At 39.8% G+C, this 18536-nt stretch overlaps 1 protein-coding gene across 5 annotated transcripts in view; it reads right to left on the minus strand.

Annotated features, from left to right (window-relative positions):
• Nucleotides 1–18536, minus strand: part of TSC22D1 (TSC22 domain family member 1) — a 127567-nt gene that overhangs the window by 21490 nt on the left and 87541 nt on the right. Inside the window, exon 1 of one of the 5 annotated variants that reach the window (XM_045013017.1) lies at nt 6417–6472. The exons of the other annotated variants lie outside the window; for them this stretch is intronic. Within the exon in view, the coding sequence (XP_044868952.1) occupies nt 6417–6457 (41 nt within the window). The 5' untranslated portion in view covers nt 6458–6472. Of the gene's footprint in view, nt 1–6416; nt 6473–18536 lie in introns of those variants that run through there. 5 annotated transcript variants of the gene reach the window in all.

Genomic DNA, 18536 nt, shown 5'->3' on the forward strand with positions numbered 1-18536 from the left:
TCACACCTGAGTGACATACATTTACTAACAAAAGTGCTAGTGTAGCCATAGCCTTAGTGATGCCCGGAAGCCTGAAAGTGCTCAAAGATGTGAGCTTCCTCATTCATCTTAAATAGGGAGTTAACTCAATGACAATTTTAAAATGCCAACAGCATTAATCATTACAATGCTCTGAAAGCATGGAGGAGAGAGTGAACCACAAAAGAAAGGTCTGTACACATCTACTCTGAATGGCACTTCACTAGTAGGCGGCATAAGGTCACGTCTACATCAATATTTAGCTTGCAGCAAGCTGGGGTGTGAATCTACTCCCCACCAGCCTGCTGCGCACTGTCTATGTGGACCCTGCTGATGCACAATAACCGTTCATTAGATTGCTTTGATCTAGGTCTCATTGAAACAGGCTAGAGTACTATCCCCTCCCCACTGATTTGACCAGTGGAGACAAATGGTCAAAGAAACATAGCCAGAGGACATCTGAGCCCCACCCATGCGGAACTAATCTCACAGAGCCCACAGAGGCATCCAAGCCTCCCCCCAAAACCACTCAAGGCAACCGCTAGAGCTGGGAAGGCCTGCCTGGTCTGCTCTGGTCCTAGGTATAGGACACGTTAATTCTTCCTTGGCTCTACTGGCTACTGTTACTCCCTCTACTAGAGGCTCTCTGCAAATTCAGGGATACACTACTGCATCAGTCACACCATTCAAGTTTCCTGAGTAACCACAATGTCTAGAAGCAAGCCAGTTTTTAAATGAAAGCTGAACTTTTGATTTCATCACATGACTCTGGGAGCTGAGGTACAAGTCTATGCCTGAATCTGGCCTGTTCAAGGGTGTATCTCAACGGTCGGCCACCTCTGGCACGCGGCTCACCAGGGTAAGCACCCTGGCAGGCCGGGCCAGTTTGTTTACCTGCCACATCGGTAGGTTCAGACGATCGCGGCTCCCACTGGCCGCGGTTTGCCGTCCTAAGCCAATGGGGGTGGCGGGAAGCCGTGGTCAGCACATCCCTCGCCCCTTCCCGCCGCCCCCATTGGCCTGGGACAGCAAACCGCAGCCAGTGGGAGCCACGGTTGGCCAAACCTGCCGACGCGGCAAGTAAACAAACTGGCCTGGCCCGCCAGGGTGCTTACCGACCCCTGTCCTAGAATGACATGTCAATATATGCTGGAATGCTATTTACAATTCTGATGTCCACATTTTGAAAAGGATGTTGAAAAAAACTGGAGATGGTGCAGAAAAGCCACAAAAATGATTTGAAGACTGGAAAAAACCCTCAATTTGTTTATTTGTATCAAAAAGACTGAGAAGTGACTTGATTACAGTGTATAAGTACCTCCACAGGGAGAAAATACTTGATACTAAAGGGTTCTTTAACCTAGCAGAGAAAGGCATAATATGAACCAGTGGCTGGAAACAGATAAAAAGAAATAAAGTACAATTAAACAGAAAAGAAAAAAGAAAAATGAAACTGATTAACCATTACAATCAACTACATAAGGAAGTATTAAATTCTCCATCTCTTGAGGCCTTTAAATCAAGACTGGATGCTTTTCTGGAAGATATGCTTTAAATCAAACACAAAATTATTGGGCTCAGTATAGGAGGAACTGAGGGAAATTTAGTGGCCTGTGTTATACAGTAACTCCTCACTTAACATTGTAGTTATCTTCCTGAAAAATGCAACTTTAAGTTAAACGATGTTAAGCGAATCCAATTTCCCCATAAGAATTAATGTAAACAGGGATTAGGTTCTAGGGAAATTTTTTTCATCAGACAAAAAACTATACACACACACACAGTACATGTTTTAAAACAATTTAATATAATTCACAGCTACGATGATTTTGAAGCTTGGTTGAGGTGGTGAAGTTAGAGGGTGGAAGTGGGTGGGATAGTCCCAGGGAATGCCTTGCTGCTAAATCAGTGGTTCTCAAACTTTTGTACTGGTGACCCCTTTCACAAAGCAAGACTGAGTGCAACCCCCCCCCATAAATTAAAAATACTTTATATATTTAACATCATTATAAATGCTGGAGGCAAAGCAGGTTTTGGGGTGGAGGCTGACAGCTCGCAACCCCCCCATGTAATAACCTCATGGCCCCTGAGGGGTTCCGACCCCCCGTTTGAGAACCCCTGTGCTAAATGATGAACTAGCACTCGGCTGAACCCTCAAGGGTTAACACGTTCTTGTTAATGTAGCCTCTCACTCTACAAGGCAGCAGGAATGGAGGGGAGGGGAGGTATCATAGCAGACAGACACACACCTTGTGTGTGGGGTGGGGTGGGAGAGAGAGATGCACACTGCCCCTTTAAGTAAGCTGACCCACTCTTAAGTGCATTGTCTTTTTAAGTGGATCAGGAAGTTAAGACAGCAGCTGCTGCCCCAGGGTGTCTGTCTCTCTCCCTCCTTGTCCCCACCCTGCTCTATATGGAGAAGAAGGGGTAAGCAGGGTGTAGGAGCAGGGTGGACAGGGACACCCTGACATTAGACACCTCGCCCCTCAAGCGAGCGGCTTGGGGAGCAGCTCCAAGGCAGAGGGCAGGAGCAGCACATGGCAGTGGGGGGAGGGACAGCTGCAACTGCTAGGCTGCTGGGCAGTTGCTGCACAGGAAACTTAGGGGAGCGGGGAGCTGATAGGGGGCTGCTGGTTCACGCTGGTTCCAAGCCCCCACCAGCTAGCTGCAACGTGCTGCTCTTCCTGCAAGCAGTGGACCAAGCAGGCAGCTGCCAAACGCATTTAGAAGGGAGCATGTTCCCTAATTGATCAGCAACGTAACAACATTAACCAGGACGACTTTAAGTGAGGAGTTACTGTACAGGAGATCATCTTAGATTATCTAATGGTTCCTTCTGGCCTCAAACTATGAATGGAACAAAGGAGGAAGCCTGGAGGGAGGCTGCTATCACTACAAGCAGGATTAAGTTTAATTTATTGTTGCAGACAGAAGTCTATAGGTATTTATTATTGAACAGTGTTAGAATTGTACACCTAACCTTAACTTGTGATTTCCACTGTTGATTTATTTCCCCCTTTTTTTAAATCAACACGTGTAATTCAACTGTTTGGAGCAGCACTTCTCAACCTCAGCAGTTTGCTAACAAAAGCTTTTGGCTGAAATTATATTGTGCATTTATACAACTCCTTTTGTCAGCCCAAAGCATGTCCACCCAGGCATTGCAGCAGCCTCTGGGAAATGATGCACACAGGTTGTTGCATGACCATGAGTGAAGGGGAAAATTTATACGACGACACTGGAGCAAACCCCGGCTCATACAAAATGTGTCATGGGCATTTTAACATCCACCCACAGCCAACAGAGATCCTATTATTAAGGTTGGGTCTTAAAATTCTATGTAGTAAACTGCATGGAACTCAGCCTATCTCAAAGAGAACGGTTTGAGCCAAACCTGCCTCAATTTCAACTAGTGGCTCCAAGAGACTAAATATTTCAAACTTGCTCCAGAAGCAAGAAACCCTTTTTGCCAGACCTTGGGATACGTTTAAGTATCTGGGGATTGGCTGGGCTGGAGGAATTTGGGGGATTAAGCAATTCACTGTGAAAATTAAATTTGCTGTGCATACACACACAGTGCATCATTCCCTCATGGCACATTTAATGAGCTTAGCAAAAACCCCTCTACTCTTCATGCTCAACAGGTAATTTTTAAAACACTCATTCAATCAAATCAACACCAGGTTGTTTTTTTTGGACTAAGGTCATGCGCTGTTCTTCAACGAATATTATTTCCAAGCTAAACTGCAACATTAAATCAGCCATGTCAGCAATAGGGCTGTTCAAAAACCATCACAAGAGACCAAACATGGAAAATTTTAGCCCAAAGAATGATTGTTGCACAAAGTTATAAGCATCTGAAAATGGGCATTATAATGGAAAGTGTTTTACAACCTCACCCTTTAATTACAGTGGTCACTGCCAGGAGTTCACCGTAATAAAAATACATCTCTTATAGTAAAAAGACCTAGCACATAGAAAAACAGGCTCTAAAATAAATCTTTTACACATGCAGATTAATAATTACACACTACTTATATCTATACTGTGTGTGTTCTTCAACAGTGATTGCTTTGCAACAGTCATGTCTTCAGTGAAGAGACAACTGAGTAATGATGAGCCCTTCTCTAAGCTATACATGGTATTTCAGTGGTGTCCATCTCTTCCAGGTGGGAAATGACACGGTGGCAGCAGCCAATAAAAACTAAGGAAGACAAAGGGTTCCGCTTATTTTGAAACTGGTGGGTAGCATGTCTATTATCCAATCCTAGTTTCCTGAAAAGCATCTAGAGTATAATTATCCAAGACACTTCTATGGGAAATGAAGTAATATGCATATTGTGGTCCGCCCTGCCGTTTATTGCCTCAGATAGGAGCACAAGGCGAGCCAGGATGCATGCGTGGACCAAGGCACACTACTTTCAAATTTGCTGATTCCGGACACATGGTGTTTATGCATAACCCTCAGTGGAATACAATAGGGGACATCACTCAAAGAAGCAGCAAAATAATTAGTAAATAAAAAGAGGTAACCTGTTGAAACAAGGAACACAGTAAAGTACACACAAATCCTGTTTATACAACAGCTGCTGATGGGTGTTTTCATGAGCTGAGGTATTGCATCTAACACAGCATTATGTAAGACTGAATATCACTTATAACAAAGCTTCAAGTTGCAGGGCAGAAAGGTCAGAAAATCTTTTTTCTCCATGATTAACATGCTTGCTGCTCTTTTTCTGGGCTATGATTGGTTGATCCAAACATTGAGAAATATATTCCTAGTTTGGAAATATGCAGTAACCCAGGTTGCTGCAACACTCACATATATTGTTTATGAGCAGGGAAGCATCTGTAAACTGTTGTCACGAGCTACATTTGAAATGAATTATCAATAATGATTGCTAGCCTTGTTAAGTGCTAAGATACACTATTTCACTGAACTGGTATTTACGTTCAACATTTGAGAATACTTACAAGTCAAACATTTTTAAACAGTTGCCTGCTGAATGAATCCCAATATTAGATAACTAATTTTATAGCAGCTTCCCAATGTATAAATTAAGAGGGTTGTGTTTTTGTTTGAAGACTCCACTCACACTATGGAGAAAAAGTTTATCTCTAAAGACATTATTAAAGGCAGTGACATGAAAACACCTTCAAATGGAATGTGTTAAGTTACTATTTTAGTGTTCCTGAATACAATAAAAACAATGAAGTATATTATGCCAGATTTTCTGGGCAAGGCAAAACGAAGACAGCAACTCAAACCTTTGAAATTTTCATAAGCAAAGAAGCTTTTATTATTTATCCTCTATTTACACTATAATCACACAGCAACTAATACCGAGACTAGGATCCTGAACAAAGGGTATTAAAGTTGCTTTCATATGTTTGGGGGGAAGGGAGGGCACCAGGGTAGGGTGAGAATCTACCCTCCAACTTCCTCCATCCAGAAAAACCTACATGTCATCACAAAAAATAACATCCATTATTGGTGTTGGGAAATGTAAAATGTTATGTTATTACATTTTCCCCATAAAGGTAAAGGTATTTATTTGCACTAGGCAAACAGCAATTATGCAACATGAAGGAACCAAGGCTTTTCTACTTTCATAAACAATATTTCTTGTACCTTAATTCAAGCTCTGTAAAAAAATCCCTCCCATTCTTCAAGTTAATACTTGAGATTTTCTTTTAATCAGGAATCAGATAAAAATCCAAAACTTGTAAAGCAAATTAATCCCAAATACGTCATGCAGCTCTGCTCAGGTGGCCAAAGGAGGATAAACATTAAGTGATTTGCTGAATATGAAACCACAATTCAAGATCATTCCAATTTGTAACACAGAATAACAAATAATGTATTCAACTTTTCTTTGTAGGTGTTTGACGAGAGTAGAAAACAGGCAGTGTGTAACTCTGCAAAACTTCTGTTAAAAGTAGTCATTTAAAAGGGTACAAAAACATTCTGTAATTAACTCTAAAATTTTAATCTTGTTAAACAGGATTATTCGGTTTTTAAAAAGTTATGCATTTCAGCAGGGAGTCACCACATTATATACCTGCAATGAATTTATAAAGCACACAACTTTTTAAAAGAAAATAGTTTCTAAATACCCGGATTGCCAACAGTTTCTGATGAAATCTCAATTTTAAATTGCAAGATAGGTCTAGCTCTTTTCAAAGAGTGGAGGTGTTGGTGAAAAAGTAAATCACTCAGCATAGCAAAGCACTTATCTCTGAATCAGTATCAGGCTTCTCTTTTGAGACAGCTTTAATAAATTGACAATCACCTTAATTTAAGAGTAGCAATATCATTTTTAAACAATCGAACAGTAAGTTTAAGAACTGCTTAAACAACCAAGAATCTTAAAGGAAAATAAAAGCTTTACAAATACCTCTTAAGATGCTGTTCCAACTCCAAGAACAATACTTTCATGGCTATTCCGTCACAGTTTTGTCCTTGGAGAAATGTCACTTTCATTGATATGACTATTTAGATTTAGTATGACTATTGATTATTTCTCACAGAATGAAGCACTGAAAAAACACTTTTAAGTCCTTATCATCAGTAAAATTAGCATTAGCATTCCACTGTTAAATTGCGAGCCCTGAACTCAACAGCACTTTCAAGAATTAAAAAGCCTTGCTGTTAAAGATTATTCCCTTGCTACTATTCAAAGTTTACTGTGTTTAACAGTGGTTGGGTCATGATCAACAGAAACAACACAGACAAATGATGACATCACAGAGCTTGAGATCACATGATGTGCTGTTACATAAAACATCAAGCAAGATTAACATCTTGAGAAGTGAAATCCTAATAATCATAAACAGCCACAGGCAGTATATCTTCTTTCAACAGTGCACACTTCTCCAATTCTAAAAGTAAGTCACCCTGTGCTCTCCATTTTTTGGAGTACTGTATGCTAATTGTTACATGTTCTCATTATTCTGCTTAAAGAAAATCCACTGTCTCACGTTGTTCTCTCACACTAAATTCTGGTAGTTAAATGACAGCAGTAATTAAGCACACAGACAAGTGCCAGCACTGGATTAGCTAGAAAACTTCAGTATGCAGAAAGTGCGTGGGGAAAACAGGGTCTATGTCATGGTGATGACTAGTGACTGTAACCTGAAAGTAGGCTCTCAACGGTGTTCCTACACTTACTAGAATAAAGTAAATCTCCATGACGACAGTGACACTCCCCCTACCAAACTGTCCATGTATATCAGCTGAACACGTTTTACTGATATACAGCAGAACCCTGTTTATCCAAGTTACCATTATCCGGCTCTCCGTATTAACCGAACCACCAGCTGTCCACGGCTGACAGCGGTTGGGGCTTGGGCGATCAGGCGGAGCCCCCCCCTCCCCATTTTAAAATAAAGGATAGAAAGTTCTTTGCCAATTCTCCTGATTATCCCAATGTTTGATTATTCAATCTGGCCCTGGTCCCAATTAGATTGACTAAACAGGGTTCTGCTGTAAATTTAAAGCACATTCAAAAAAATCAGAAAGAGGGGGAGGTTGTGTACATTGAGTAAATGATACTGATACTTTCAGTAAACTTTAGTTAATAGTTATTTTTTCCCCCACAATACGTAAAAACTAAAGATTCTCTGTACAAATGCAAATTCTGCTTTTTTTCTGTGGCAAACAGATTTCTAGGATCCCTGATCATCATCCTGCAATGGTTTGACACATCAGATACATTTTGTGATATTATGCATGACCATATAAAGTACCGCTAGTAAAAAAGTTTACAGTACTACAGCTTGTTACAGAAAACAGAATGAACTCATGAACTCATACAGAAAACACATGCAACTCATATTTATGCTCTATGCATGAGTTAGAGAATCAGAAATTAGCTTCTTTGTCTGGGAAGTCCAGGACAAGAAACTAAAAGTGGTGCAGGACAGCATACTCAAAGGGCAATGTAATAATCATTTGCAATTCCAGAATAGGTTCCACTGAAGGATCTCAAAGCACTTTACGAATGATAAGGAATTAACCTTAACAATGCTTTCAAGTAACTAACTATTATTCCTTTTTACAAATGAAATTGAGCCCAAAATCACACAGCAGATCAGTGACCAACATGAGAACAAAACGTAATTTTCTTGAATCAGAATATTGTGCTTTAACTACTAGACAATATATTTTATGTATTTCCTTCACACGTTTTCCCTATATGGATATATTTGATTAGGCCCCACAAACAAACAGAGCACAGCATATTTATTATTTGTATTACCGTTGGGTCTGCCAAGGCTGGCTGTATGGTTGCTCAGGGGAAAACAGAAGAGTCTGGCCCAGTTTGAAGGAGCCACACCAGTTTAGAGAAACTGTTTGACAGCAAATCTAGCATAACAAAATAAATTGGGTTTGTTTTTTTTGCAGGGGGCGGGTAATGGAAAGGACATGAGCAACACATCTCGAACAGATGGACTCTGAGTTCACAGTCTAGCGGCATGCAGTACTGCTCTACCAAAGCCAGCATCGTCCCAGGCTTGCTGGATAAGCACATAATGGGATGTGATCGTGTGGACAGACAACCAGGTGGCCGCCCTACAGATATCCTGGATTGGCACTTGGACTAGGAAAGCTGCTGAAGAGGCTTGCATCCTGGTTGAATTGGTGGTTACAATTGCCGGAGGTTGAGCGGACACTGTCTGCCACCACAACAAACACCATTGACTTGCAGAATGGCTTGGTCCTTTCAATGTAGAAGGCTAGTGCCCTCCTGACGTCTAGGAAATGCAGCTGACGCTTCTCCTCCAACTTATGTGGCTTTGGAAAAAGGTCACATAAGTAAACGTCCTGGCCCATATAAAACGGTGAGACCACCTTGGGCAGGAAGGCCGGGTGTGGCCGCAGCTAGACCCTGTCCTTGTAAAAGACTGTATAGGGGGATTCTGAGGTAAGCTGATTTAGAGGGTAGTTCCATAACTGCCAGGGCCTTAGCCGGCTCCGTCACCTGGCTTGCATCCGTAGTGTCGGCCGTCCTACTTGACCTTTGGCTGCTCTGGCCACTTCGGGCACTGAAGGCCCTAAGAGGAGTCAGGGCCAGTTTTCCGGGGCCCCCAGAGTGAGTGAAGGATCCCGCTCCAGGGCCCCCGAAAAAACTCTCGTGGGGGCCCCTGCAGGGCCTGGGGCAAACTGCCCCACTTGCCCCCTCCTCTGGGCAGCCCTATACATGCGTGTCTGTTTGTGTATATCTTCTAGACCAGCAGTGGGCAACCTGCAGCCAACACGCGGCCCCACCAGGGCAATCCGCTGGCAGGCTGCGAGACACTGTTTACATTGACCATCCGCGGGCACGGCTGCCCGCAGCTCCCAGTGGCTGCGGTTCACCATTCCCAGCCAATGGGAACTGCATGAAGCGGCGCAGGCCACAGGGACATGCTAACTGCTGCTTCCCGCAGCTCCCATTGGCCGGGAAGCCACTGGGAGCTGCGGGTGGCCGTGCGTGTGGAAGGTCAATGGAAACAAACTGTCTCACGGCCTTCCAGCAAATTACCCTGACAGGCTGCGTGCCACAGGTTGCCCACCACTGTTCTAGACTAATACATAGCCCTACTTCAACGGGCCAACTTTGCATATACGCAGACTAATGTATTATCGTAATACATATATCTCATGCAGTGTATTGTGTTTTCATAATAAGACAAGTTATTTTTATGTATTTTAATGATACAAAAAAAATCTGAAGAAACTGAATACTACTTTTTGTGAAACCCAGGAATTTTTCAGTAAAAATCAGTTTAAACTGAAAACAAAGGGGCTTCATTTATCACTTAAATCAGCTTCTGTACTAGATAATTGGAGCATATCTAATATAAGGTCGGTTTTTAAAAACGACTCCAGAGGCAGTCCTAGCAATTACAAGCCAGTAAGCCTAATTTCAGTACTGGGCAAATTAGGTGTAACTACAGTAAAGAACAGAATGATCAGACATGTAGATGAACACAATCAGTTGGGGAGAGTCAACATAGCTTTTGTAAAGGGAAATCACGTCCCACCAATCTGGAAAATGGGGCAAACAGTGAGGTGGCAAAGTTTGCAGACAATACAAAATTAGTCAAAATAGCTGAGGCCATAGCAGACTGCGAAAAGTTACAAAGGGATCTCACAAAATTGAGTGAGTGAGCAAGAAAATGGCAGATGAAATTCAGTGTTGATAAATGCAAAGTAAGGCATATTGGAAAACAATCCCAACTAAATATACAAAATGATGGGCGTCTAAATTAGTTACCACTCAAGAAAGATTTTGGGAGTCATTATGGGTAGCTCCTTGAAAACATCCACTCAGTGTGCAGTGGTAGTTAAAGCTAAGAGAATGTTAGGAAAGCGATTGATAAGACAGTAAATATCATGCCACTGTATAAATCCATGGTACGTCTACAGTTTGAATACTGCGTGCAGTTCTGGTTGCTCTGTGTCAAAAAATCTGTTAGAACTGCAAAAGGTACAGAAAAGGGCAACAAAAATGATTAAGGGAATGGAACAGTTTCTGAATGAAGAAAAATTAAAAAGATTAGGACTGTTCAGCCTGGAAAAGAGATAAGGGGAGGCCTATGATAGAGGTCTATAAAATCTTGACTGATGTGGAGAAAGAATACAGAGGTTTTATTTACCCCTTCACATAACACAAGAACCTGGGAGCACTCAATGAAATTAATAGGCAGCAGGTTTAAAACAAACAGAAGGAAGTACTTCTTCATACAACACACAGTCACCATGTGTAACTCATTGCCAGGAGATGTTGTAAAGTGTAACTGGGTTAAAAAAAAATAGATAAGCTCATGGATGGTAGGTCCATCAATGACTATTAGTCAAGATGGTCAGGGATGCAACCCCATGCTCTGCGTATCCCTAAGCCTCTGACTGCCAGCTGTTGGCGCTGAGTGACAGGGGATGGATTACTTGATGGTATCTATCCTTTGATCAGGCTGTGGCCATAGTCCACACCTGGGGAATAGGGGCCATAAAAAGCTTCACATGATGTCAAGTGAGCTTTTCTTCCCTCTATCCCACCTTTATATTAGAGAGAGGAAATGTCTCTGCTACTTAATTTTGATCTTACATATTCCAGGCTGCAACAAGGATCCAAAGAGTGGGAGCAGGGACTAGGATTGTCTTTGCTACTCTACCCCTCCCCTCAGTGTTCTATCTGTTGTAATGGGGGTGTACTCTACTAGTGAGCTGGAGGGGGCACTAGCTACTGGGCCAGCCTATAGCTTTTCCAGAAAGTTGGCAAGAGAATTCTTTGGGCAACACTTCACAAGCGTCCTACTTGCCTGGGTGAATACATTTTACAAGCCTTGGATAAAACATGCTCATTTAACATCTATAAAGTTGGCAGCCTTTTTATTGTGTCCCTTTAAATGCTTTCCATCCCTTTGGATAAAGCACATAGCTTATAATTTAAACAGACTTATCAAGGTAGTGATGTAGGCATTGCTGGCACTGGTATCCTTGGCCTCCAGAGTTAACATTCCATTGAGATAAATGGGCTAGTCACACTCAGATCTACTGTCTCATTTTGTCTGACAGGCAGCATTTCACCAGCTCAAAAACAGCTCTCTTCACAGTCAGGAGGGCTAGAACTGTTATATAAATGAAAACTTAAATTTTGCAGGAGACACTAACGGCTTTAGAGAGGTCCTAAATCTGTGCTAAAAACAAGCAACTTCTGATCTTGCTATTTCAATCCTTATAATTCTTGCTGCTGATGTTAACTAGATCCATGACATAGTCAGCTTGGCAATGAACACTTAACAGACGTGTTATAGGGAGATTTATTGCACGTATTCCCCAGAATGCCCATTACACCACCTCCATACTGAACAGCACTGGGCGCTCTGTTCAGGCTCAACAAATAGCCATGCCTCTCTCCCATGTGCGCACGCAATCTCTCACACACACACACACACTATCCCCCATCCCCACTTCCAATCACCTCTTAAACATGCACCAGCTAATTCTAAACTGGTCTTGAGCAATGCATTTTCTACATGTTGTCAGTGTACAATGTGCGTTAATCATTCTTATCCATTACTTTCTAATTTCTGGAATTGTTCTGTGCTCCAGTGGAGTCTATTTTATTTACCCTATATGTCAACTTCATAAAAGTAAAGAGATTAGAAATTGAGAAGGGTTCATTAGTTACCATGTTGAGACTGACTTCAATTTAAACACTCTTAACTGGTTAAAGGAGAGCTGCTCTGAGAATAGGATATGGGATTTTTCTTCTGAACATTCTCATAAATTTCCCAATTCCAGTTGCAATGTGTGTTCAAGTAATTAGAATTATTGCTCAGTGCTGGGGTTCTCTACACTCAGTTATGTGAAGGTCAACAACTTACAGGTAATAGAAACCGAGAAGAAATCTTAAATCAGCCAGGTTAGTTAAGTGATGGAACATTTTTTACTGCTTTGAAAAACAGCCTCTAGCTACAACTGAAAATGCCTCAAGTATAAGGATCTTCTTTCTTTCCCCTGTCAGATTCAAGAATTCATCACCAAGCTATGTTTTTCCTCTTTTGTCCTGAACCATTCTGGCTGTTATATAAAGTGACAGATTGCACACAGATGAATTACCACTGTGGGTACACTAGGATGTCAGATATAGGCAAGTTAGCCTTGAACAATACAAAAACAAGATTTAGTGCATGGTAGCGTCAGGGTACCTAACATTTTTAAATTTATTTTCCTCAGTGGATGTCAGATCAAGATAGATATGGTGGTTCAAGATGTAACACCCACTGTACCTAAGAGTTTTGCTTTTTGCAAAAATTGGCATTCGACTAGGGAAGTTTACTGTTTGCGTCAATCTCAGTGAAATTAACAGTTCAAGCATGAATTCCTGAGTGTTACACATCACTGAGTTGCTGCGGTACCCATGTGCAGTAAACATTTTTAGATAACAATCACTAGCAGGTTTCACTTCCATGTACTACAGACCAATATGTCTTTGAGACATTCAGACATTACCATATTGAAAAGCATAAAGCGGAAGGCAAGCTAATTTTCATTCTAAAGAAATAAGATTAAAGCCTTTTAATAAAACATCAGTTTTGATGTAAAGCAACAAATTAATGATGAATGTAAAATTCTGTTGCAAACATCAGCACTTTAAGAGACAGAAAACATTAAAACAAACCACTTGAGCCCTTTTGGTGGTTCTTAACTGTATAAAAAACTATCCTTAATATTTAGCCTTAAACATCTTATTAACAAAACAGATGATTTGGGACTGATATTCACCAATAAACCATAATCATTTAGAATCCCAAAAGCATGTTTTGCAATTATGCACTGACACAGGTGTCCAAACACTATTTCTTCAAAAAGTCTAGCAACCTTAAATTATTGCTTATTCTCTCAGGAAATGCAATACATTGAACATTTAATCCATGCTATGTCTCAACATTTTAGTGTTCCTTGATGTTTTAGTTTTAATTTTATTGCAAAGTGAAATCTGCAAGATGGACTTTAACAATGTTTCAGAATTCTGATATTCAGACGCAGCAAGTTTTTAAAAAAAAATGCAGAGCACTATATGAAAAAAATCTGGCTTCGTAAGACATTCATTTCAACTAAGCCATGAAATGATCCATGCTCTGAGGATTGAAGCAAGCAAACGAAGGGAGAAAGGAAGGAGGAAAAGTAAGACAGAAAAACCAAGATGAATCCTGCCCATAACTGCTTTATAGATCATAACCAGGATACTGTAACTGAAACCAGCATAGAGATGCCAAGGCAGGGAGCATGTCTGAAATACCTGTTTCATTCTCAGTGCTAGCACTTTTTTTTAAACCAACACCAAAAAAACCCCCAAAAAACAACCACCCCACTTGAACTTTTGCTACCCCCACATTTTCAATCAATATTCTTGAATCTTCAGTTACAGTGGAGATCTGTGTTTCAATCCAGCATTAGAACCAACAAAACAAAAGATATTACTTAGTCTCCCTTATATCCCCTAGGCATACATCTCTGCTCATTTCCTTCACTTCTCTACCCCTCATTTCCAGAAACGTGGCTAGCCAAATCTAAAGGTAAGAAAACTTTCAGCTAAATAAGCATTAAAAATTTACATACATCCTATTTAATTTTAAATTTCTTTCTTGGCTGCTGCTGGTTACAGATGTTTGCAAAATGTGAGATATGTCTCACTTACAAATTCTGTTGAAGCTTAAAAGTCAGTAATGCCAAACCATCCTGAACTTGGTCAGAAGTCTGGATGGCTCATTTGGAATGAGCTGGATACTGTCCATTAACTTTGCGGCTAAACCACCAAATAATGAATTATAATAAACCTCGCCATTAAAAAAATACATGAATCAGAGTTTCTAGGTCAGATCCGAAACAGGCCCTACACCTTACAATTTTGCAAAAACACACTTGTAACCAACTGTAATCAAGATAAAATTACCACACAAAGTAAATCCCATTGAGGTACCACAGTTGAAGTTTTGTGGATGCTTTAAATTCCATCAGTATAACTAGCAGAACCTGTACCACAACGTTCATGAATGCAAGACAAGACAGACAGGAATCACTGAAATTACAAACAAAATCTACTCCTCTGTTTGAGGTACAATAGTATGAAAAAAATTCATACTCTGCCTCCTCAAACCCGCCCCCCCACCCAAAAAAAATTAAGGAAAATTTATAACAAAAGAAATTAAGATAAATTCTGAACCCTATCACCCATTAAAACATTCCTAGATTTAAAAAAAAACAAAAACAAAAACTGTGGGAGTATGTTTAAGGTTCTATCAAACCAACCTTAACTCTGCCCACTTTCCACCTATAGGTAAGACCTTTATCCTACCTGCCCTATCCTAAAAGAAAATTCTCTTCCTTGGTCATAGCACCTGTGAAATCTAGACCAATGGAACTAATTAACCTGGATTAGCACAGCACAACAACAGAGTTAGGCATTTCTTCCTACAAGGGACTGTCAATTTATGTTTCATAAGGACAGCTGGATTTGAGCCAATTTGAGCATACATAATTAGATCAGAAAGGAACAAAGATAACTTGTGTTTTTAATTTTTCCTCACCATATTCACAGCGAGATCTGAGCTGTGTTTAGGAAGTTATGACCAGTTGTCCCCAGTTTAGGGGGTTAGGACCAGTGTATGAGACGGACCCCTGTTACATGCTGACTAAAGCCAGCAGAGAGACACTAGGCTCCATTATGACAAGATTTAGAATGGTCTCCCTTTCGGAGGAGCTAGCCACACCACACTTACACAAGCAGTAGTTACAGTTCTTACTCAGGAAACTTCCTTTGACATTAGCCCTTAGCCTAAGCCTTGCGAGCATGAGTCAGCTGGCATGGGAGAGCCACTGGTGTCTAAATGTAGTGTAGATATACTCTTAGAATACAGGCATATTTAATTCCGCTCAATGGAGATGTTTAAATTTTGTAAGTATTCATGAAAGTATGAATATACCCTTAAAATAACATTTTAATTAAAAATTAAAAAATTAAATTTAATTTTAATTTTAAAAATTAAAAAAACTTTGTTTCTTGTTTGACGTCCTCCTTTGCTCAGCAGCAGAATCAGGAGTGAGACCCATGCATGGAATTAGGATTGTACTGATGTCAAGGTGATCGCCTAGCAAGGGTTAAAGGTAAGTCAGTGGAGTTAAGCTGAACCTGCAAGGGATGTGGTCCAAGGTGTCCATGCTGATAGAACTAACAATCAGGAGCCATTCACCACAAGGTATTTGCTCACTAGCAGGATCATGTGGACTGGATGAAGCAGCTCTTTCAATGAGTTTGTTCCTTCCAAAAGGCAACATGATAGGAAACTGCTCATCTTTCCCAAAGCTCCTCATAATTATCGGAAATGCAGAACCATATATATCTATGACACTGCTAAACAGGATGGATAAAAATGATTTTTTTATAAAAAAAATCAGATATTTATTTAAATCTGAATTTTTTGATAAAATTATTTTTGAGGAAAAACCTATCTAAAGACAGTTTTAATCAAGATACATTATAGTTCAAAGATATCACGGACTAGGGATTATAAATTCTACTTCTTTTGTATGAGACAATATATTCATGTAATGTTTAAGAAAAGTTTTGTAAATGAGTTCCAATAGTTCATGGATTAGGGACCCAATCTTATGGGGTTCCACAGGCTTCTGTATAGGTTATTTAGGTTAATCTTTCTATCTATCAAATGGGACTCAGTGCTCAGTCCAGAAGATACCATCAGAGATGCTTAGTTTTGCAGCTCTCAAACTGTGAATGTGTGTTTCCAGAGGTAACGTGCTTGTTAACAGCAAAAATGTTTTAAAATAAATTAAATAAATAAAGGTGAGAAATAATAGGCCTCAACTCTATTGTTCCTCTGCAAATTTGTGTACATGGAGTCAATCCCTTACCTCTCACTAAAAGTGCAAAGTTTCAAAAAGTTCAATGAATAGAAAATTATCGGGGACAGAATAGATCTGGACAAGGAGAAAAAGTCTGGAGTTAAATGCAAGAAGTGAGGGACATATGCTTGTTTTGTTATAATATTATATGTTTTCTGTTGAAGAAAAAAATCCAGAATACCTAATATTGTTGTTTTAGTTAAGTAAAACAATTTAAATGTGTATCTGGTGATGTTCTCCTCCTAATGCAGCATAGCAAGAAAATCCTCCAAATATTAATGATTAAACTGTTGAATTCGAGATAGTTCACCTCCCAATGACTTCATAAATATCTGCTTCAATTACCTTTGGTAAACGAAATAACCAAACAATCATTCATTTTCTGATATAGCTGTAAAACTCATCTGAAAAGTTTTCAAAATAAACCACTGTTTAAAAATGTATAACGTGTACCTTCTAAAAATGAAACCTCCACTTATCTCCGAGTTGTGAAGAATATGTATTAAGGTTATAACAACCAAGAATGCACTTTTATGTAGAAAAACATGATTAAATCGAGTCTTCCTGACTAGTGATTTAAATCAAATCCACCCTGCTGCTAAAGCACCTATTCCCTGTGCTATCTAAGTTATCAGTGTTACCCTTCCTGTTCATGCTAAATGAAACCACTTTGAAAGATCTGTGATGTTTAAGACTACAATGTCATCAGTATAAGAGGATATTCAGCTCTATGCCTCCTTTTTCCTTCAGATTTTACAGTTTCAATGTTCTTACCAGTATTTGACAGAGATAGCCAATGAGATGAAGATGAACTGCCTGCAACTTGTGCTCACATTGTTACTCAGACCCAGAAGACACAAAATTTGAATGCTATCTCTAACTGCAGTACCAAGAATTCAGACAAGCAAACCTCCTTTTCCATCTCTTTAAAAAACAAGCTAACTAAATATAAATATATTCATTAATGCAACATTACCTTTGAATTTTTACATGCACATAAACTCCTACAGCAATTGCTACGCTGTACTGGGTGTGTAATATAGCCCCTTTAATCAACATTTGTCTATACCCCTAAGATTTCAACGCCATGCAAGTCAGTTTTTCAGGCCAAGCAGTATTTAGTTTATTTACCACACCCAGGAATTAATTTTTCATAGCTGGGCTGTGTGTGGTGCGTTACTTAAAGGCAAAAATGCCAACACCCCTCTACCCTTAAAAAATTGTGCAATTAACAAGTTTTTGCCAACCATTACTCTGGTCACTCTACTTGTATGTTATATTTCTCCCACCCTCCTCGATCTTGTCCACTTAGCTTGTAAGTTCTGCAGGACAGAACCATCTCTTCTATATATTTGCATGACGTCTAGCACAATGGAGCCCCAGTCTGGCATTTTAGAGCTAATGCACAAACAAACAGATTTCAGGGGTCTGAGGGCACTATTAATCAAATATACTGATTTGTTTAGACTTTTTTAGAACATGCAGCAAGGTTATATGTAATGGCTAGATGAGGAAATAGAAATAATGAGACAGTCATGTCAATACTGATAAAATAAAGAATATGGATATCATAAAAGGATTTTAAGCATTCACAAAGAGTCTGAGCCTTTTTCCACGATATGAATGTTCCACCACGAATGTTTCAGCCACATCAGCTGACGTGCTCTGATTGTATAGATATATTACTTTTTAAAGGCTCTTTGCTGTGTTAAGTACAGGTTCCGTTTACTTACCTCAAGAACATTTAGCTGATCCAACACATTCTACATTTATAAAGGATTTTTCTATTTTTATTATACTCAGGCGTGAATTCCTAGGTCCTTATGAATACAGATTTTATTTTTATATCTCTCTACATCCATCTACATTGCATGTGGTTACACAAAATTTATTTCAGAAAGGGAGACATTCAAAATCTTCAATTTTTCTGTTTGCTTACGTAACAAAAGGGGAAAGTTTCTAAAGTAATATCCTCCTGTCAAAGTATTCTCTGTGAAGGCCCTTGACTCTGCTATTCAGTTTCACTCTATCCAAAGGAGGAAAGGCGCCGTTTTTTAACCTGGAATTCAGGCTTCAATCTTTCGCAACAGCAGTAGCTTCATGC

The sequence above is a fragment of the Mauremys mutica genome, chromosome 1, assembly GCF_020497125.1.
Source record: "Mauremys mutica isolate MM-2020 ecotype Southern chromosome 1, ASM2049712v1, whole genome shotgun sequence".
Taxonomy (NCBI): domain Eukaryota; kingdom Metazoa; phylum Chordata; order Testudines; family Geoemydidae; genus Mauremys; species Mauremys mutica.